Source organism: Hyperolius riggenbachi, chromosome 7 (assembly GCF_040937935.1).
Source record: "Hyperolius riggenbachi isolate aHypRig1 chromosome 7, aHypRig1.pri, whole genome shotgun sequence".
Taxonomy (NCBI): Eukaryota; Metazoa; Chordata; class Amphibia; order Anura; family Hyperoliidae; genus Hyperolius; species Hyperolius riggenbachi.
In genome coordinates, this window is record NC_090652.1 from 125,890,744 (window position 1) to 125,914,410 (window position 23,667).

The 23,667-nt window shown below is 43.4% G+C and overlaps 1 protein-coding gene across 1 annotated transcript in view; it reads left to right on the plus strand.

Moving 5' to 3' along the window:
- SDR42E2 (short chain dehydrogenase/reductase family 42E, member 2) overlaps positions 1-21,883 on the plus strand; it is a 43,912-nt gene extending 22,029 nt beyond the window's left edge. The window contains exons 7-11 of the mRNA XM_068246800.1: positions 11,154-11,291; positions 12,855-12,920; positions 16,257-16,320; positions 18,941-19,014; positions 21,658-21,883. Of these exons, the coding sequence (XP_068102901.1) occupies positions 11,154-11,291; positions 12,855-12,920; positions 16,257-16,320; positions 18,941-19,014; positions 21,658-21,873 (558 nt within the window). The 3' untranslated portion in view covers positions 21,874-21,883. The remainder of the gene's footprint in view (positions 1-11,153; positions 11,292-12,854; positions 12,921-16,256; positions 16,321-18,940; positions 19,015-21,657) is intronic.
- Positions 21,884-23,667: the final 1,784 nt, after the last annotated feature.

The following is a 23,667-nucleotide window of genomic DNA, read 5'->3' on the forward strand; positions in this document are numbered from 1 at the left end:
TAGCATGGTGACCTCCATTGGGCTGCAAAAACTTCCCTGTTGCTAGGGAGAATTGGCTTGCTGCAGCCTTTGGAGAGCCCCATGCTACTGCTGGCCTCCGGGCTGAATAGATAGAACGAGCGGTGGCCGGACAGGTGATCAGCGATGCGTACAGGCGGAAGGGAAAATGTGTCCAATAAAAGCCTATGAGAACGGACACTGTCTGTTCTCACTAGACTAGTCACCACATCCGCGTTGCCCATTTTGATCGTCCTGCGATGGCAGGACAGGTGATCAGCGATGCGTACGGGCAGAAGGGAAAATGTGTCCAATAAACCGAGTGGTGGCAATTAGACCAATCGGTCCAATAGACCGAGCGGTGCAGGACAGGTGATCAGCAATGCGTACGGGCAGAAGGGAAAATATGTCCAATCAAAGCCTATGAGACCGGATACTGTCCGGTCTCACTAGGCTAGTCGCGCCACATCCACGTCCCCCATTTTGATCGCCGCCGTGATGTAATACTCATGTGTCCCTCCTACACAGCCCGGTGTCCGGTATTAGCACGGGGATCTCCATTGGGCTGCAAAAACGTCCCTGTTGCTAGGCCAAAATTGTCCTGCTGCAGCCTATGAAGAGTCCCATGCTACTGCTGGCCTGCGGGCTGAATAGATCCACTGAGCGGTGGCAGAACAGGTGATCAGCGACGCGTATGGGCGGACTTTATTAACTTGGAATGTACGGGTGAGAATTGTTTCATGTGAATGCAAAACAGACGGAATGCATCCACCCTTACCGTTTCTGTTCTGCATCCACTCAAGTGTGAACCAGCCCTAAAATGACTTAACAAAACTTTTTCACCTACTTTTTGGTACTTTTGAAGTTGCAAATTACTGAAAAGTTATTTCCTGATTGCCGATAGCTTAAATAGCATTTTATTGATAAGATGTGAAATATCACCTAGAAAAAAACAAGTGAATTGGATCAGGCCCCATGGCCCTTAGTTTTCCCCTAGGTGATAATTTTTCATCCTCTGTTTTTAACAACTTTTCAGCAATCCACAATTGAAAAAGTACTAAAAAGTAGGTGACGGGGCGTGGCTACCGCTCGATCCGGATGGTTGTGTGCCTCTGAGCTCCGTCCTCGCAGCCGCTGATTGATCCCCCTAGGAGGGCTGTCACTAAGCATTTACTCTCGGAGATACCTTTCTTAGTGCCCCGGAATGCTGATGGGACCAAAGAAAGCGAAGAAGCATCAAGCTGAAGCCGAAGCTATGGAGAAATTCCTCCGTGATACCCAGGCCTCAAAAGAGGGCGTCTCCTCGGGTCAGGCAAAAGATCTTCCTCAGGCTGCAGCTGGGACACCTGCGTCTCCTCTCACTACGTATGGAATTTTTACTGACTCGCCAGAAAGACTCCTTGATGGCACACATGAACAAGCTAATTACATCTGCTACAAAGGAGCTGAAGACTGAAATAGCCATCATAGGTGAAAGCACGAGTGCTCTGGAGAAGAAGACTGACGACCTTATAAACAAGCAGAATCTCTTGGAGGATGAACAGACTCAGGTTCAAGCAGACATACGCTTTCTTCGGCTAGCCCAAGAAGATTCTGAAAATAGAGACAGACGCCAAAATGTTCGCATCAGGGGAATTCCTCACTCTGTGACCACAGACATCCTACGTGAGTACTTGCTCCGTTTATTTAAACATTTAATCCCTGATCAATCTGACGAAATGTGACGTCTAGATAGAGCTCACAGGGCCCTGGGAAGCTCTCTAAGGAACCCACAAGCACCCAAAGACGTCATCATGCGTTTTCATTACTTTGAGAGCAAAGAGGCCCTTCTAAATGTCACCAGAAACATGGCCACAGTAAGCTTTGAGGGGAATTCACTAAGCTTCTACAGTGATCTCTCCCTGGTCACTCTTGAGAAAAGACGCCAGCTTCGCCCACTCACTTCAGCCCTTAAAGAAGCAGGAGTACGCTACAAATGGGGATTCCCCTTTAAATTGATTGTGACACGAAATAGCCGCACCTATATCTTGCAAGACCCTGACGAAGCCCCGGAGTTCTTTAAGAAATTGGGACTTTCGCGTTCTAACGGGAAATCCCTGGACTCCTCACCCCAACAAAACTCCATCCCGGCTGCGATATCCCCTTCCAACAGACAAAGGATGTCACCGGACTGGTCTACTACTGACTCGAGACGCAGGGGGTCCCCCTCGGAAGCAGGATCAAATCCGGCCTCACCAGACCCATTTGTTTGATCTCCCCATGCCTGCATAGCTTTCTCTCAGTATTTCCTGGGACTCTTTTCTTACTGAAGGCGGCTCGGATACGTTAATCCACGTTTCGGGCTGGAACCCGTTCTCCCACCTTACTGCCTAATGCCTTATATCATTGTGCTTCCATCCTTAACCTACCAAGCTTGGCAGGATTCTGGCAGTACGGCATCCATGCGGAATGGATGCGGTGATGGTTTATTACAGATGATTTATTCCTGTTTATTCTGTTTCTGTTTAACCCTTTCAGGTTCGATCCTTTAATGTACAGGTTTCTACTCTCGATAAGTATAGGTTTAAGTTAGGGGTGGGACGACGAATCCGGCGAATCCACGAATCCCTCGAATATTAGGAAATATTCGAGATTCGTGGATTCGAATCCCGACGCCATTTTCCACTATACGAATCCGCCGCATCGCCGCGCATCCGCAGCTCGCACTCGTCCTCCTCCGACCTCATCCGACCCCCCCGCGCCTCCTCCGCTCGCCCCCCCTGCCCGCATCCACTCACCTATCCATAGCGGAGCGCAGAGCGGCAGACCTCTCGCCGACTTCCTGGTTCCCCCTAGTGACCGGCTCTTACAATGACGTCATCAGTAAGAGCCGGTCCGGCCACTAGAGGGAACAGGGAAGTAACGAAGAGGTCTGCCGCTCTGCGCTCCACGGGAAAGGTGAGTAGATTATTATGCAGGGGTGAGCAGAGGAGGCACGGGGGACGGAGGGGGCCGTGGGGGGGTTGGCGGGGGAGGGGGGTTCTATCTACCTACCTACCTACCTACCTACCTACCTACCTACCGACCTAACACTATCCCTACCTACCTACCGGCCGCTATACCTACCTACCTACAGGCCCCTATACCTACCTAAAGGCCCCCTATACGCACCTACCTGCCTACCTAAAGGCCCCTATACCTACCTAAAGGCCCCTATACCTACCTAAAGGCCCCTATACCTACCTACCTACCTAAAGGCCCCTATACCTACCTACCTACAGGCCACTATACCTACCTACAGGCCTCAATACCTACCTACCCACCTACCTACAGGCCCCCTATACATACCTACCTACCTACAGGCACCTATACCAACCTACAGGCCACTATACCTACCTACCGGCCACTATCCTTACCTACCTACAGGCTGCTATACCTACCTACCTACAGGCCGCTATACCCACCTACCTAAAGGCCCCCTATACCTACCTAAAGGCCCCCTATACGTACCTACCTACCTACAGGCCCCTATACCTACCTACAGGCCACTATACCTACCTACAGGCCTCAATACCTACCTACCTACCTACCTACAGGCCCCCTATACGTACCTACCTACCTAAAGGCACCTATACCTGCCTACCTACATACTTACCTATACTTAAGGCCCTATACCCTGCTACCTATACTGAAGGTCCCTTTACCTACCTACCTACCTACACTGAAGGCACATGTACCTTACTACCTATACTGAAGGCCCTTATACCTAGCTACCTACCTATACTGAAGGCACATATACCCTGCTACCTATACTGAAGGCCCCTATACCTAGTTACCTACCAATACTGAAAGCACATGTACTGTGCTACCTATACTGAAGGCCCCAATACCTTGCTACCTATACTGAAGGCCCATATACCCTGCTACCTATACTGAAGGCCCATATACCCTGCTACCTATACTGAAGGCCCATATACCCTGCTACCTATACTGAAGGCCCATATACCCTGCTACCTATACTGAAGGCCCATATACCCTGCTACCTATACTGAAGGCCCCTATACCCTGCTACCTATACTGAAGGCCCCTATACCCTGCTACCTATACTGAAGGCCCATATACCCTGCTACCTATACTGAAGGCCCATATACCCTGCTACCTATACTGAAGGCCCACAAACCCTGCTACCTATACTGAAGTCCCCTATACCTTGCTACCTATACTGAAAGCTACCAATATTGAAGGCACCCATACCTAGCTAGCTATACTGAAGGCACCTTTACCTCGCTACCTATGCCTGGGTACCTATACTGCGGGCAACTATACCACGGATCGCACAATTTTTATGTGCAGGATTCGTTAGATTCGGGATTCGAAAGGTTCGAGATATTCGAGAACCTTTTTAGATTCGGATCCGGATTCGGATTCGAAGAAATTGTGGATTCGTCCCATCCCTAGTTTAAGTCAATGTATGTTTGATTATCCTAATCCTAGTATTCAATCAAGCATCTTAATACGTACATTAGAATGGTGGTAATTATTTCAATCAACTCTAAGGGGCTTAACTCCCCTTTAAAGCGACAACTTTTACTGAGAGAGTGTAAGCGCCTTCAGGCTGACGTGGTCATGGTGCAGGAGACCCATTTTAAGTCTTCTGGCCACCCTAAACTGACATCTAAAGAATACCCAAATGTCTACTATGCTTCAGGCAAAACTAAAAAAGCAGGGGTCGCTATATTGCTCAAAAACTCTTTTCAATTCCAGGTTCAAAAGGTGATCTCAGACCCCCTTGGCCATTACTTACTCATACAGGGGATCTTGGGGGGCAGGGATATCCTTATGGGTGACGTCTATGCCCCAAACTCCAAGCAAATTTTATTCCTCAAAAAAATTACAGAGTAAACTGATGATGTTTCATTCTTCTGAATGGCTTCTGGGAGGCGACTTCAATCTAGTATATTGTACCATACAGGATAGAACTCCTCTAAAAAATTAAGCTACACAGTTTAAGGTCGATCACCTATCAAGAGAATTTAGGAGGTGGACGCGCGGGCTTCAATTAGTGGACATCTGGAGAATCAAAAACTTAACGGATAAATCATACACTTTTTTTTCCCACCCTCTCTAATCATATAGTAGGTTAGATTACTTTTTCATATCCAAAAGTCTAATTAGAAGGATCTCTTCTACTGCAGTTGGCTGATGGTGTAATGGTTAAGGGCTCTGCCTCTGACACAGGAGACCAGGGTTCGAATCTCGGCTCTGCCTGTTCAGTAAGCCAGCACTAATTCAGTAGGAGACCTTTGGCAAGTCTCCCTTACACTGCTACTGCCAATAGAGCGCGCCCTAGTGGCTGCTGCTCTGCTCTGGCGCTTTGAGTCCGCAAGGAGAAAAGCGCAATATAAATGTTATTTGTCTTGTCTTGTCTTGATATACAACCTATTACGTGGTCAGACCACGCGCCCATCTCCTTGTCATTGAAGTTGGGTCCTCGCCGGAAAGGCTTATGCCACTGGAGATTGAATGAAACCCTTCTGAAAGACGATGAAATCTTGGCCAACCTTACTAGAGACTTAAATGAATACTTTTCTTTAAATACAAACTCAGTTTCACAGATGTCCACTCTATGGGAAGCACACAAGGCCTATATTAGGGCAGGGACGGATCTAGACCAAGTTGCCCCAAGTTGCGCCTGGGGCAAGGTCAGGTTTTGGCGCCTAAACTGCCATTCCCCATCCAAATTTTGCCGCCTTTTTAAGAATTCAGCAAACTGCGCCTGGGGCAAGAGACCTGCTTGCCCCCCCCCTAGATCCGTCCCTGTATTAGGGGATGTTTAATTGGGGCAGGGTCTAAAAAGAAAAAGGAAGCCCAGGCTCTTCTACAATGGAAACTAGATTTACTGAAACAGGCTGAAGGTAGATATAGACTAAATCCCTCTAAGATCCATTATGAAGCGTGGCAGAAAGCCAAACTTAAAGTGCAGGAAACACAAGCACATGCAGCCGAACGGGCCCTGAATTGGACTCGCCAGCTCTACTACGACAAGGGTAACAAGGCGCACACTCTCTTAGAGAAAAGACTACGCAAGGAGCAAAATGCTATAATTATTTATGCCTTAAAGGGACTCCGAGCAGTGCAGAAACTATGGAAAGATGCATATCATATCTAAAAGGCGTAGGGCGACGATTTAGGTGTCGTCAGAAAGAGGAGAAAGAGAGCTTTAAAATGATATCCATCTTTCCATAGTTACATTGTATTACACAGGGCGACTTTTTCCTAAAGTCAGCAACTTCATTCTGCTGAATGGAGCTGCTGACACTGGGGAAAGTGTCGTCCTGTGTAATACAAGTAACTATGGAAAGATGGATATCATTTTAAAGCTCTCTTTCTCCTCTTTCTTGCGACACCTAAATCGTCGCCCTATGCCTTTTAGTTTTCTCTATTTTCGCGATTGAAATCGCGGCTGCGGCAATTTCAATCGCGAAAATAGCGAAAACTAAAAGGCATAGGGCGGCGGTTTATATATCATTGGAAAGAGAAGAAAGAGAACTTTTAAATGATATGCATCTTTCCATAGTTTCTGCACTGCTTGGAGTCCCTTTAAGAAACTCAAAGGGTGTCGTGTCTTCTGATCCTGATCCTGTGTCCAAGACCTTTGAGGAATTTTATACTCACCTTTTTAATATCCACAGGGAGGGGACTGGCTCTTATACAGGTAAAGGCTTCCAAGCCTTCGTGAATAAAACTACACTACCTCAGCTTTCTGAGAATCAAGTGCTAGGTTTGAATTCTGAGATCACCTTTGAAGAAATAGCATTAGTTATTAAGGAATTGCCTAATAAGAAAACACCTGGCCCGGATAGGCTTCCTTATATTTATTACAAACGCTTTCAACATATCTTGATCCCCTATATGGTGAAATTATTTAACTCATTCATGGATGGTTCCCCTATCCCCACCTCTATGAAACGTTCCTTACTGACAGTTATACCAAAAGATGGGAAGGACCCTCTTGACCCGAAGAGTTACCGCCCAATATCTTTATTGAATTCTGATCTTAAGATCTTTACAAAGATCCTAGCTAACTGCCTTAATGAAGTGGTTGCCTCATTGGTGGATGGAGATCAGGTGGGCTTCATCCCACAAAGACAGTCGGGAGACAACACTCGTAGGGTTATAGACTTGATTCAGGTGGTGGGGTCCTGTCGGAAGCCTTCTCTCCTCCTGAGTTTGGACGCGGAGAAGGCCTTCGACAGGGTCGCCTGGTCTTACTTGTTCAGAATACTGGATAGATTTGGCTTTCAGGGTAGTTTTATGTCTTCCATAAGGGCTCTGTACGATGGGGTGGAAATGGCAATGACAATCCCCTTAGCATCTGCTTCCTATTTCACCCTTTCTAACGGAACCAGGCAGGGGTGTCCCCTGTCTCCCCTATTATTCGCCCTGTGTATCGAACCCTCAGCGAAGGCCATTAGGCAGGCACAAGATATTAAGGGCATACAAATAGGGGGTGTTGACTACAAGGTAACACTGTTTGCTGACGATGTGATGCTGACTTTATCCCAACCCCTGATCTCGTTGCCAAACGTACTCCAGCTGATAGACTCTTTCGAAAAGATTTCTGGATTTAAAATCAATCCAGACAAAACAGAGGCCCTCCCACTATTTCTAACTGAGGCAGATCTCTCCTCCCTGAAGTCACACTTTCCTTTTAAATGGAAAAAAGACTCTATTAGATACCTGGGAGTTAAGTCTAATTTCCCTCCACCGTTGAAGCAGATTGAACGTGATCTTGATCGTTGGTCCTCTTATGGGATCTCTTGGATTGGGAAGATCTACTCGGTAAAAATGAATGTCCTTCCTCGCCTGTTGTATCTTTTTGAGACACTGCCGGTGAGGGTCCCCTCAAAGGTCTTGGACAGATTTCAAAAGGATATCAGGAAATTTATTTGGGGAAGGAAGAGACCTAGAGTCCCCTTTTCGGTCATGGAGTCCGATAGGTCCAGAGGTGGGCTCTCAGTCCCTAACTTTAAGCTATACTACCTGGCCTCCCACCTAAGACAGGCTATTGAATGGTCAGCTAAACCTTTGCGATACAAATGGATGCAGATTGAATAAGCTTCAGTTCACCCTGGTTCATTGGGCTCCATGCTCTGGTATAATGGGACATCAAATGGGTCCTACCCCTCCGCATTAACTACGGTGCGCTTTACTAAAACAATTTGGGATTCCACTAGATTAAAATTTGGCCTAAGGGGGGTGGTCACATCGCTGGAAAAAATTAGAGAGGTTCCCGGTTGTCCTGCAGAAGCACTTGACTTTATCTCACGCCATTCAGAAGACCCTGATATATTTTACCTCAAAGATTTATATGATCCCTCAACAGGTTTCTTTCTCCCAATTTCAGTGTTCCAGTTACAATTCCAACTCCCACCTTTTTCATTCCTTCCATATTTACAACTCCGTTCCTGCACTGCCTCCAGGATATCCAGTAATAACTTACCCCCTCTTACTGAGTTTGAGACGGCCTCTGGGTTTCTAAAGTCATTTTCTCAAACTATTTCTAAATTGTATGGTATCCTCTCTCAGTATGACATACTGGGAAGAGGAATTTAACGAATCCTTAGATTATACTGATATGCCAGAAAATCTTCCATATGCACTACCGTAAAGGAAAACATATATAAATTAATGTTCAAATGGTATTATACTCCTGTACTTTTATGCAGACTATTCACAACTACCTCAGACCAGTGTTTCAGACCAGTGTTGGAGGGGATGTGGTTATAGAGGGACTCTGGCCCATATACTCTGGTTCTGCCCTAGAATTTTGGCATTCTGGCAGTCTATAGCTGACTTGATCTTTAAAGTTATTAGGAAAAAGATTCAGCTGAACCCATGGGTTTATGTTTTGGGTAAATCTCCACCAGGGCTCCGCCCTCATACTCGGAAAATGGTAAATCATATCCGCACTGCCGCACGACTGCAGATTTCGGCCAATTGGAAAAAAAAAATCATCCCCCTACCCTAGAGGAGGTTGTCCTCCGCATACGCAGGATTAGGATAATGGAATATTTGTCATCACTGGTCAACGATTCCGCAGGACAATTTGGTAAAACCTGGGACTTTTGGGATATTAACTTCGATCTAGCCTCTGAATCTTAACCTCTCCGTCCCTCTCTCTCCCCTCTCTCTGAATATTATCTTTGCCCCTTAATCCTGATTTATTCTGTTGAAATGAATGCTAGGATATGACATACCACTATATTAGTCATGTGAAGGGTTAATGTATTAATTCTTACCTTAATTATTATATGCTTCTTTTATGACTCTACGCTAGACAAGGAAAAAGAAGAAAGAAAAGAGGTTCTCTCTTCTTTACTCTCTTTCTTGGGTTTTATGGAATATTTTGTCACTTTTGGTATGTTTATCTATCTGCTACATTTTCCTAGAAGATATATCCTGTGAATATCTGTAAAACCTGTTTATATATTGAACCTCTTAATAAAAATTGAGTTACAAAAAAAAAAGTAGGTGACAAAGCACTATCTGTGTATTGTCTTGCTTGCTGGTGGCTTAAAAGGCATTTTATTGATAAGGGCTCATATGTAATTAACTTTTTCTCCTCAGTTTTCTCCTACGAGATAATTTTCCATAGTCTATTTAAAATAACTTTTCAGCACTTTACAATTGAAAAAGTACCAAAAAGTGGGTGAAAAAGTACAATCAAAATTATTTTGAGCATTTTCTTGCTTGTGGTTTAAAGGGCATTTATTGCCAAGTTTCAAAATATCACCTAGGAGATAACTCAGGAGAAAAAGTAAATTGAATAAGGGCCCTTGTCACTATAATGGCTTTTAAACCACCAGCAAGCAAGAAAATAGGCAAAACAATTTTTATAGCACTTTTTCTCTATATATCTCTATGAAAAATGAAAAAGAGAAAACTTTGGAGAAAAAGTCAATTGGATCGGGGGCTCCATGAGTCTAGTCAGATTCCTGTATTGTAGTTCTTTAAAGAGAGCCCGAGTTGGGCTCATGAAATTAAAAAAAAACTAAGCTACCTGATCCGAGGGGGCTGAGCAGATCAGGAAGCCTCCAAAACCGCAGCTCCTGTTGGCCGCTATGGCCCACTTTCACTTTCATGCTCTGAGTCACGACGCTTATTCACAGCGTGCAGGGAGGTGGGGGAGTGGCAGGGGGCGCGGCCAGGAACGCCCTTGGCGGGCGTTTTGAACACGTTTACCTCAGAGATAGCGACAAATATTGTTGTTAATCTCGGGGGCTATATGACAGACAATCGCTCCTGTGGGTGCCAGAGGGACAGCCATGTGACAGGGCTGTCCCCAGTACAGCGCTGTCATAGATCGCAGAGGTGTACAGTCGGTTTTGCTGTGTAACAGTCTCCTAGCGGCGATGAAGCAGAGCTCCGTCATTCAAGTGGAGATGCGCGTGATCTCCTGCAAAACCCCGGCCCAGGACTTCACGCCAATTTGCGTGGAGCGGTTCTGGGGCTGCCATCGCATTCACACCAATTGGCATTATGCGGTCGGCAACCGGTTAAGTTTTGTGATAAACAGTAGAGATAGCCAATCAAAATTTTTTTTTTCTTATCTACAATAGCGCTTTTTATTTTTAAACTGGAATTGGTAAAATTGAGAAATAATGTGTTTTTCTTGATTTTTTTCCCCTCTTTTTCCAATTAAAATGCATAGAAACAAAAATTGTTAGAGGAAAAAAATGCCATACAATGAAAGCCTAGTTAGTCTTGAGAAAGACAATATATATTTCGTTCAGGTGTCATTAATAGGGAGAAAGTTATTGCGGATTAGGGATATAGCTAAAATGTCAAAACTGCCCTGGTCCATAAGGGGTAAAAAAAAAAAAGGTCTGACTGCGAAGTGGTTAAGCCAACCTCGCCGTTCTAGCAGGAGCAGGGTGAGTCCTCTTTTGGCTTCATCCTGTGCCCAAATTTAACCGCAGAGTTTTTACATGCACCTCATACCTATGCCTTGTCTTTCTCACTTAAAAAACCACAATACACCAGATGGACACATACACCCCTTTTATATTGTTCCCACCTTTTGTCCTCAAATGTCTTTGTGAAGTTGTACTTGATTCTTTCTTAGGAAGTTGCTCCCTTTCTATGGATTTAAACTTTCATTATGTTCCTTTTAGGATACTGTTGAGAAGAGTTTGCTGTGTTTCAAGTTTTGGGATGATCAGATCAAGATGAACTGGATACATTTGTACAATCTGGTGGATGCTCACATACTTGCCGCTGAAGCACTGACTGCCAATAAAGCATACATAGCTGTGAGTTATCCACCTATAGTTTTCAACTGAACTTGGGTATCTTTATAGTACGTATTGTTTGGGTGCTGCTAGTAGCAAAATATTGGTAATTTCGCTTACCGATATTTTACTATGCACTACCTGGAACCCATTCTTACTTGAACACTCTCCTTCTAAGACCCCTCATCCCCCCCCTACCGTTAGTGCCTAAATGGAACCCCCTCCCTCCCCCACCTAATGCCTAATCATAATTCCCCTGTAAGTGCCTAAACTGAAACCAACCACGCATCCCCAAAGCCTAACCTTAACCTCTAAGTGCCTAAACCAAATCTCGAAAAACCCACGCCCAAACTGTTGGCAGTATCAACAAAATTACCTAAACTGCAGTATAGTAAAGCAACTATAAGCTGTCATTATGTCACTGTCTGTACTATGCTGCAATGATGTCTATGGTATTGTGATTCTCTTTCTGTTCTAAGTAAGCTGCATTTCCTGATGTATGTTTTATCTCTGCATGTTTTTCTTCAGTAAAAGAGTTCTAACTTTTTATGCTGGAAACACATTATACGTTTTTTGAGGTTGATTCTCTGCGCGATCGATTCTCTGCTCGATTTTCTTATCTTCCACTCATTTTTCTTATCTTTTTTCCATTTACTTCTATGAGCAATCGAGCACAAAACAATCGAGTGGATAATTATTGGACATGACGAAATTTATCTATCAAAGGCATCTATCGGAACGATTCTTCCGCAAAAACGAGACGTGTGTTCCCAGCATTATACTGGGTGCCTATCTGCATGTATAGAACACTCTGCTCCATCACAAACAACCGCCAGTTGTAGCTGAATGTCTACAAGTGCTACAGAATTCATTTCTACATAGTAGCCCATCGGCTACTACACACATCAGGCATCCAACTCAAAGCTTGGGTCCCCAATTACCAATAATTAACATAGGCATCTATTATGACCCAATCCAATCTTTAAATCCAAATGCACAAATAGGAAATCAGAAAGAATAGCATTTTTACAATTTGTTATTAATCAAATAATGTACACCAGCCACAAACTGGTCCTCAGTCAGGATCGCCCTTTTATCCTTGTTTTGGATCAGAAGAATGATTTCCTCCCATTCACCCATCTAGAAAGTCATATGGGCTTGTCATGTGGAGTTAGAGGATCCCTGAAGTGAGGAAAAAGTCATGAAAGTTAACCCAGTCCTACTTTGTCAGGCACTGATTGTACTTACAGTCAGTGGCCTCAGTTATGTGATCACGTGATCATTGTTAGTATAGTGTTGTATCGCCCATTGCAAAGTCCGTGTAAATCCATCCAGCAGCCTGGTTTGACATATCTTGACCTGGATGAAGTGGCTGGCTCCACCCACATAGTGGGGGAGTGGTGGATACTGCACTATAGTAGTGTGGAGTGGTGGATACTGCACTATAGTAGTGTGGATCAGGTCATGTATATATAGGTATTGCCCAAGATGGGACTGAATTTACCTTCATTACATTTTCTTAACTACAGACTACCTAGCAAATATTCTGCCTTCTTTACTTAACCGTGAACCATTGTTTTTCAGAGTGGAAAAGCTTACTTTATCCATGACGGGGAGCCTATCACCATACACAACTGGTTCCACCCATTGGTAAGCACAACCTGAGAAATATTTAAACATTGTGGATACAGGGAATCTCTAACTAAAAATATATTGTACAATAATTGGAAATGGTGAGGAAGGGTTAAAAACTGTGGTTGGGTTTTTACTGCTGATTTTGAGACTCTAACATAGCAAGGCTACATAGCAAGATTACCGTACTTCTCACAGGTCTGCTACTTGCTTATAATGTGACCCAGCCTTTATCTGCTAATATAAATTAGTTAGAAATATGCAATAAAGTGGAAATTAAGTAAAATCAGCAGCTTTCATTGATGTTTGATTGGGACACAGTTGCACAGAAGCAATTAGATATGTATCATTAGTACAGGTCATTAAGTATGGGGAAGAATAGGGTTGGAGGTTAATGTTACGTTTTGGGGTATTTTACTTTAGGGCTATGATAGGGTTAAAACTTAATATTAGGGGAAATGATCCGACAGGAGTTCAGATTCCAGAAAGTTTGGTAAATAGGTTTACGTAAGCAATGCTCATGCTGATCTTACAAAGATCTGCATGACAGTAAAGACCTAACAAGCCGCAATGCTAGCTGTTGCCTCTAACAAACCTCTACTGAGCCCTAGTGTTTGGATGGACATCTTGGTTCAGGGCCCAAGTACACCGCATCCCATCCCTCCATTTGCCTCAGTTACACTCGTCCCCGGCCCTTGGTGATGCCATTCATATCTGACAGGACATGTGGAGACTCAGCTAAGCCCCATTAGTGATAGCACTGCAGGCAGTGCTGCAGAGGTAGTAACAGACACAGTGACACAATACAGGGTCACACGATGTAGATTAGGAGATTAGGATTAAGCCTAGGTGAAAATTTTAGGTTTGACATTAGGCATTTGACAGGGAAGGGGTTAAAGAGAATCTGTACTCTAAAATTCTTACAATAAAAAACATACTATTCTAATCCTTATGTTCTCCTGGGCCCCTCTGTGCTGTTTCTGCCACTCCCTGCTGCAATCCTGGCTTATAATTTCAAGTTTTAGGCAGTGTTTACAAACAAAAGACATGGCTGCTAACCAGAGTGTGATACTTCTGAGAACAGCTCACTGTGTGACTTATGCAGAGCTTGGAGAGGGTGTGAATAGCTTCTGCCAATGACTAGCAGTGCTGCACATTCCAAACATTCCAGCCTAAGCCCGACAGAGGAAAGAAGATAAGATTTATTACAGAGACAGTGCAACTAGAAAAGGCTGCAGTATGCCAGAGCACATTAGAACAGATATAGGAACTTATAGGATAGAAGAAATAAGGCTCAAAATTTGGTTACAGAGTCTCTAAGGTTAGAAATAAACATAAAGTTAAGTCTGTTAGTGTGTGCCATTTAGGAAGGGGTCACAAATAGTATAAGGCTAGTTTCACATTGGGCCATTGTGATGCATTGTAATGCAGAACATCGCAATGCAATGTAAAAGCAATATAACATTCACAGTGCGGCTGTTGCGGTGCAATCTGATGGAGTGCAGTATTACAACATTTACCACAAAATATGCCTCTTAACGGTACAGTGAAGCATACTTCTCATTGACTGTTTGCTTCATCGCGACACAACGCGCGGATAAAGCGTGGCGCTGCACTCCTGTTGTGTTCCCACTGTTACAGGGTATGCAATGCAACTCTCACTATGAACATAGCCTTAGGCCCAGTAGAAGGGTAAAGTTAGAGCTGAGGGTAGGTTAACCTATTTTGGTTCCTGGACGTAGTAACTACGTCCAGGAACCATGCGCGCTACCGCGCGCTCCCGCGGCCGATCACGCGCGTGCACGTGCACTCCCGGCCGTGGATTCAGTAGCCACGGAATCAATGTATCGGGCTATGGTGCCCGATCACTGATTCCTCTCCCCCGCTGAAAAAGCGACAGCTTCTCTCGGAAGCTGTGCTTTTTCTGGCTGTTCCCTCCCCGATGCGTCACTCTAAGCGTGTGTTACGCTTAGAGTGACGTCATGTAAACAAACTCATTGCCGCCATCTTGTGGCCAAAAAGTAATACTACAACTGAAAGTAAAAACAAATAAAAATTAACACACATTTACATTATAAATCTATTGTTTACCTCCCACCCTCCTAAAACTACCTAAATAAAATGTTTACTATAAAAAAAAAAACCATTACAATAAAAAAAAAAAAAAAACATGTAAATATTTACCTAAGGGTCTAAACTTTTTAAATATCAATGTAAAGATGAAATATTTCTATTTTTTTTTTTATTTTAAACTTGTAAATAGTGATAGATGCAAAATGGAAAAAATGCACCTTTATTTCCAAATAAAATATTGTCGCCATACATTGTGATAGGGACATAATTTTAACGGTGTAATAACCGGGACATATGGGCAAATACAATACGTGAGTTTTAATTATGGAGGCATGTATTATTTTAAAACTATAATGGCTGAAAACTGAGAAATAATGAATTTTTCCATTTTTTTCTTATTCTTCCTGTTAAAATGCATTTACAGTAAAGTGGCTCTTAGCAAAATGTACCCCCCAAAGAAAGCCTAATTGGTGGCGGAAAAAACAAGATATAGATCAGTTCATTGTGATAAGTAGTGATAAAGTTATAGGCTAATGAATGGGAGGTGAACATTTCTCACGTGAAAACGACGGAATGCGAATGGGTTAAGGAGATGTTGGCTGGTCCACAGAAGAGGTCATGTTGGAATAACAGCAATAAAAATATTAGTATTGTGTGAATTATGTCTCCATAAATAAGTCAGTGAATGATGCATATTAAAAAACAGAAAATTACTAAAATACTTATATTTAATACTGTAATATCATATTAGTAGTTATCTAGCACCTGATTGAGATTTTGCTTGTGTTCTTGTATGTTTTGAGTGCCATCTAGTGGTCATGTTACATATACTACATGATACTCTGGGTATTATCACTCTCCGTTGGTGACTAGTGAGGACTCCAAGGTTGGTCAATGAGATGCAAATAATTCCAAGTTGATCATAATTTTTTTGTAAGTTTATGAAGCATGAAAATGGATTTAATACATTGCTGCAGCAGAATTTGATTGGTCGGTTTTCAAGCTTCATAAATTTACATAAATTACAATACAAATTTGCAGTTCTTGGAATTATTTGCATCTTTTTTTTTTACCATCCCTTGTAAATTATTTTAGTGATTATATTAGTGCGTTATCATGAGCAGGACTCTCTCTTCTGTTATATTTTAAAATCCATTTTTAGTTTAGCTGAAGTTCTGCTGTAAAAGCTTTACATAAATAAATATATTTTTTAAGCGGGTTGATTAATTTTAACCTTTTCTTTTGTCCAACTGTTAATGTGTTCCCCTTTTTTTTTAACAGTTTGACAAACTTGGTTTCCCCGAACCTAGGATAACGCTGCCTTTTTCTCTGGTGTATTCTGCCGGTAAGCACTGCGTTTGATTATAAGCTCGCGGGGCAGGGCTCTCTCCCCTTTTGTGTCTTGGAATTTGTTATACATTTTCTTCATCATGTTACTTTTGTCACTGTATTTGCCAATACTGTATTATTTATTGATTCTGTATTTTGTTACCAATTCTGAAGTTTGTATATTGGTGTATACCATTGTGTGTATTGTTATGCACCCCATGTTGGTTTCTTGCATTGTACAGTGCCCCGGAATATGTTGGCATTTTATAAGTCAATAGTAATAGGTATTCCGGGATTGACAACAGAGGAGGTTTTTTATAGCATAAGATGTAAACAGCCTCCCCCCTTCTAATAGCCTTCGAAAAATGTAACCGCCCCTTCCAATAGCGTTATGTAAATGACAAAGCTTCTTCCAGTAGTCTTTTTGGCAAACACCATAATATTAACTCTGACCTATGAAACCCTAACTCTAACCTGACCTTGGCTCTCACCTTAACTCTTTCACTGATGCCAGGTCCTTTCACCCAGACAACTGTTATGCTAAGCTATCATAATAAATCTGACTAACAATAACAAATGCCCATACATGATCATTGCACTAACCAGATTCTCACAAAACCATCCCTCCATAGAGTACATATTGTAAAGGAATTTGTTCATTTGGGTATTGGGTGTTGTTGATAGTGAAAATATCTGTAATGTTGTTTTACCAATACTGTATTCTCCTATTGGCTTTCCTGATGCCTAACCCTAACCTCTCTCTCCAAGCAAACCCCTTTCTATTCGCCTAACAGTAACCACCCTACCTAAGCATACATTATATATATATACGCCTAACACTACCCCCTGCCCAAAGCAAAGTCCTTCCTTATCATCTGACACTAACCTAATTTCCCTTACTATTACTTCTATACTTCCCCTACCTTATCTCTGGTTCATCCATTTGTATCCTTCCATCTGGACTCACTACAATTCCCTATTCATCGGCTCCCTGGATAAAGTTCTGTACCCCTTCAAACTAGTGCAGAATGCAGCAGCCAGACTCTAAGCCAGTGACCCCCCTCCATCTTCCACATGGCTCACACATTTCCCCAATACTGAAAACTGTTCACTGGTTGCCAGTAAAATGGAGAAACCACTTTAAGATCTGCCTGTTGACATTCAAGGTTCTAAATCACTTGGGATCCAAGTACATAGCAGATCTATTGGAATGATACAGCCCTCCACACACCCTCTGCTCTGCAAATAAGACAAATTTGGTTATTCCCAGGATCCACTTAAAAACATTTGGTGCTCGAGCCTTTTCCCATTTTCCCATGCAGCCCCTACCCTATGGAACTCACTTCCACAGTCGGTGCAAGAGACGCCATCTGTAGACAGCTTTAAAGTAAGTCTGAAGTGTAATTAAAAAGAGACAGAGGCTGCTAATGGGGGAACCAGCGGTGGAACGTGGGGACTGAAGGAGGAACAGGAAGGCTCTATAGGACGCAGAGCCCTCCCTTTCCTTAGGTATCTGTTTTTTTTTATTACACTTCAGATACACTTTAAGAAAAGGCTAAAAACCCACCTCTTTTTCCAGGCCTTTGAGACTGCAAAATGCAGCGTGACAGAGCTTTGAGTCCCCAGGGAGAAAAACACTATAAATATATTATTATTATTATTAATAAATAGCCGATTGCCAATGCCAAAATAAACACACAGTATGCCATAGACGCCAGCAGACACATTGCTACTATGTAGCTGAGAATGAACTATCAAAAAGGCAAGAAACATTGCCCAAGTAAAGCACCCAGAGCACTATAGCTGCACGTTTTCATTGCAGTCTATAACGGTGCCTCGAATAGCTGACAGACAGCACACCCAATTTAACTGATCCGCCCTACATGACCTTCATGACCCCCAAACATAGCGATGCTTACTCTCATCCGGAGTAATAATAAATTAGTTATTTTGGCACTGCACACAAATCATTCAGCACCAAAAGTGTTATGATCAGCACAGTGAGTGAATAGAATTTTCACTTCATAGGTTTTCACTGCTATCTGTCTGCTGGTTGATTCTGTTACTTACTTACTGTACCAAGACTTCGAAATCTGGCAGTGGGTAGCTTTCAAGAGAGTGTTAAGTGATTAGATTATTACTACTATTATTATTATTATTATATCTCCTTAAAGTGTGTTCCCACTTTCTTTAAAAACAAACAAACAAAAAACCAACTGTCATGGATACGTTGTCAATATTCTCATAAATGTGAAGATCCCTCCTCCCTGTGGCCTAATTGTATGAGTGCAGTAAACTCAGCCAAGCAGTAGCAATGTGAAGGTAGTAGTATTTTTTTACTGCTTTGTTCATGAAACAAACAGTGAGAGGGAAAGTCTTAGTATGTTGTGTACTTTTTGTGGTGTAATTTTTCCACCAAGCCGTATATCTCTGCCATGATTTCCAGCAAGATTACTACCAGAGTCATAGCGGTTGCAAACTAAAGCGGAAAGATAGTATTTAATGGAATTCGGTTACAAAATGAATTGCATAGCGATGATAGCAGATACTCAGCAACTTGCACAAGAGAAGAATATAGTATTGTTCTGCTAATCATGTGCTCAATAAAATGTTTTTTTTTTCTTTTTTTTTCCTAGCTGTAATTCTGGAATACATTCACCTCATCCTACGACCGTTTATACATGTAAATCCATTGCTGACTAGAAATGAGGCAAGTTTTATTTATTTATTTTTTTGCATGTATTATAGTTTTGTTTTTTTTTTTCAATTTAAGCCAACAGATACACATTTTGCTAAGTAGCAAATCAATGTGCTCATATAATCAATAGAATTACATCCAAAGAAAAAGACTGCCTCTCCCTCCCGCCTTCATCAGTGAAGTTCCCAATACCCCCGTCACTTCTTCCTCTTTCTAACATCTAGAGTTCCAGACTTTTAGGGTTGAGACCCTATTCCTGAAGCAAGGATCTGTGGAGACTAATATACATCCAAGTCTAATTGCCCCAGAGTGCCTTTAAGATGTTATTTTCCATACCAATAGGTATATTTGAAAGGGGTGATCAAAGTCTTTAGGATATGTGGTGCGCAGCAGGAATGCTTCCCAAAAGTGGGAGAATTTTTTTGTGCCATTTTCCTCATGGAGGCTAGCCTCCAGTTTATCCAAAAGCATGATATGTCTCAGTTCTTCCTTCAAATCCCAGGTGGAGGGTGAGGTAGTGTAGATCCACCAGTTGTAATTGATTTTATGGGCTGTTAGCAACCCAATGTACACTAAATCATGGATTTTATTTGCCGACGTGGTCTCCTCAGGAGAATTGAAAAGGTGCATAACTGGGTCCTTGATGAGCATGTATTTGCTCAAATTGTTTATAAATGTGATGACCTTATCCCAGTAAATTTGAATAACTGGGCAAAACTAGACACAGAGAATCATATCCTCTCTTGGTTAATTACACTTAGGGCTATAGTCCACATAACCTGGTCTTGGTACTTTATATACTACATTAAAAGCATATTTGGCTTAATACAACATTAACAAGTAGGACGTCATCCATCTCTCATACCCCCCACCCAAGTTTACTGGAAACCTAAAGCAGGTTTAACTTACCTGGGGCTTCTAGCAGCCCCCTGCAGCCTTTCTGTGCCCGCACCATCAGTCTGCGACGTTCCTGTCAACCGCAGCACTATTCTTTTAACACTTCCTGATCGTGCTCCCATGGACGTCGTCTGACCGAGTCACCCTACTGAAAGAGGGGTGCTGCGGGGGACTGGAGCATTGCACAGTGACAGTGCAGGCACAGAGTGGCTGCAGGGGGCTGGTAGAAGCCCCAGGTAAGTTAAACTGATTTTTTTATTAGCTTTAGTTTCACTTTAAGGTTAATAGTAAACCAATATTCACCTACTATCTAACCGATCAGCATGTGTAACATGTAGGCATGTAGAAGCGTCCTGTGTCCTAAACCCCTGAGTACACTGCTAGCAACGTAAGGTATCAGTTGTGGCAATACTTACCCTATCCATCCCTGATTATCTGCTTCACGGACCCCTGAATCTTTGGAGTTCCCTGGCTGTGTGCCTGCAGCGTGCCTAAGCAAAAGTTCACCCGCCAAAGCATGGTCACCTGGGTGTAAGCACGGCACCAACTGCAACAATGTTTTTTTTTGTTTGTTTGTTTTTTTTGTTTTTCTTTAGAACAATAAAATAACCTAGATTTTACACTAATTCCTCATTGTGGGGAGATTTTTTCCTGTGGGAAGTGCTCAACAGTCACCCTAATCTCTTTTTATTTTGAAATCAGCATACAGTAAACTGCAACTGGGATTACCTTTCCTTTTGCTACCCTCACCCCAAACCTCCACTGCCTGTGAATGATAAAAATGAAATAGTCATATGTCGTCATTTATAGCTTTACCATAAAAAATATGCGACTGGGCCGTTATTTGAAGATTTACAACTGGCTGCTGAACTTTATTGCACAGTAACACCAAGGAACTGATATTAGATTTTATACAGCTGTTTGCTCAATTTCCATCACATGGTGGCATCAAGGAACTGTTTATGCATATTTAACATTAAACATCTTCATACAACTGCAAGTAATCGTTCTTATAGGATTAATCTTAAGTTTGCCCATACATCACTGGGGATGCCCAGTCTAATATATAGAGACATTATAGGCAGTTTAAGCTGCAGGCGACAGTTGCTGTATGGGGTATTCCATGCCATGAAGTTTGTTGGGGGGGGGGGGGGGGGGGACGGCTGTGTGTTTTTAAGAGGGTTGTTTATGGGGTGGTCTGTGGTTCTAATTGTGGATCTGTACAGATTAAGCTTTTTAGTGCTTTGTTCTAATAAAAAATTTGATATTTTGACTGTAATTGCGATTAGAGATAATTTGATTATGTATCAACAGGGGGACAAATGCCTGAGAAGTATGTTGATTAATCATTATTATTTATAGGCAGTCTCCCCCAGTTGACTTGCTCTTTTGATATATGCTATATATATTTAAATTTGTGGTTTTCCTACAGAGATACGCCACTCTTCTGACTATTATAGTAGTTCTTCCATAAAAAATAATGTTTTTAGTAGTGGCTGGATAGGGTAATGCCTCTGACACAGGAGACCTGGGTTCAAATCTCGACTCTTCCTGTTCAGTAAGCCAGCACCTATTCAGTACGGAGCTCTTTGGGCAAGACTCCCTAACACTGCTACTGCCTACTGAGTGCGCTCTAGTGGCTGCCTCGCAAACGCTTTGAGTCCGACAGGAGAGGAGCGCTATACAAAAAAAGGAATTATTATTAAAAAGGAATTATTTAGTAGTGAAATTCATTTTGCTGTCTGTTCTCCTCCATAGGTCCTGAAAATTGCAGTAATGCACACAGTCCGGATAGACAAAGCTCGGAAAGAATTGGGCTTCAATCCAAAGCCATTCTCCTTTGCTGATGCTGTGGATTTTCATATCAAAAGCAGGCCCAGGCAGTCCCACAAGAAGATGAATATTAGCAAAATAGTTCAAGTATTGGTTTGTTTATTTGTATGCTTCTGCTTGGTTTTACTTTTCTCGATCTGATATGCAGAGGTAAGCAGTCTATATAGCTTTAATACCACAAGCCGCAGTCACAGGGCCATGCTGAGGCCTAAAAATACAGAAAGAGGCCCTGTTTCCAAAGGGTTTATCAACATAAATAATATTCTTATAGTCAAGACCCATGCCTGAAGATAGGAGTGTAACTGAGGCCGGGTTCACAGTGGACAGTTGCATAACTCATGCATTATAATGACTGTGATCTGCAATGGAGACTGGCCATAGACTTTAATACAATGCAGGGGCGTCGCTAGCGCTATATGTCCGTGGCCCGTGCCACGTATATGACCTTGAGGTGCCACGAATCTCAACCCTGAGGTGCCCAACATGGGGTGCCCCGAACATTAAGTAAGTGCGGCCGCCGATCGCTGAACATGGCGGCCGCCATGTTGTGGGATTCGCTCGCCACACATTGCCAGCGCTAATAGGCTTCCCGGCTTCCAAGTATCCGCCCCCTGGAGAGATTAGCTCCGCCCCTTGCACGCGCCACTGTAAAAACAAATTAGCCAGCTGCTGACTCCCCGCATGGCGCCATCCTAACTTCAAACTTGCCCGGCTCGGCTGCCATCCGCCAGATCGGTCTCCAGTTCTCCAGAGCCGCCACACCACTGTCCTCCTCAGGTGCCAGTGCCACTCCACATCTCCACCTCAGCTTGGCTTTCTTCTTTGCCTGCCGCTGCCAGATTCGGTCCCCAGACTCCCCACATAGTCACAGACCGCCCGAGGACAAGGAGGTGCAGCCAACCAGATGTGCCACAGAGACCACCAGGAAAGCAGCCAGCAGCAAAAGATTACAAACTTTACAGTAAGTAAGTGGTGGCAACTGCAATGGGTGGGGGTTGGGGGCGAACACAGACAGTAGAGGAGCAGCAGACCAACAACAGGAGTGCAGCCACAGCCAGCCCAGTAGTTCCCCCTTTCTCTCAGCTCTCCCCCCTCTCTCTCTCTTTCTCTCCTCTTTTCTCCCCCCCCCTCTGCCCCCTATTTATCTGCCCCCTCTCCTCCCTCTCTGTCCCCTATCTCTCTTCCCTCCCCTCTCTGTACCCTTCTCTCTCTCTTCTCTGCCCGGGCCCCCCTCTCTCCTCTTGGTCCCCCCATCTCTCGCTCTCCTCTGGCCCTCATCTCTCTCTCCTCTCTGTCCCCCCTCTCTCTCTCCTCTCTGTCCCCCCTCTCTCCCCCCACTCTGTCTTCTCTCTGTCCCCCTCTCTCTTCTCTCTGTCTTCCTCTCTCTTCTCTCTGCCCCCTCTCTCTTTCTTCTCTCTGTCCCACTCTCTCTCTTCTCTTTGCCCCCCTCTCTTCTTTTTGCCCCCCCCCCTCTTTTTTTCTGCCCCCTCTCTCACTTTTCTGTCTTTCCTCCCCTCCCTGTTTTCTCTCTCTCTCTCTCTCTCTCTCTCTCTCACCCCACCCTCTCTTTCCTCCCTCTCCGCCCTCTCTTTCCTCTTCCCCCTCTTGGCTCTCTCTTCCCTCCTCTCTATCCCCCCTGATTATATCTGCTACTCCATTATGTACAGAATAAGCTGTTACTCTGTGCCGATACTGACAGAAAACTAGCTGCAGTGTGTGCTGATCTCTGCTTCCCCTGGTATTTACAAAATAAGCTGTTACTCTGTGCGTGTACTGATAGTAAACTAGCTGCAGTGTGTGCTTATCCCTGCTACTTTCAGTATGTAGCTGTAAAGTCTGGTACACACATACAACTTTGATTAGCCAATTTTAACTCTGTTCATCAAATTCATTGTCTGTTGGCCCACCTACTGCATGGGGGTGGTAACATTGGTC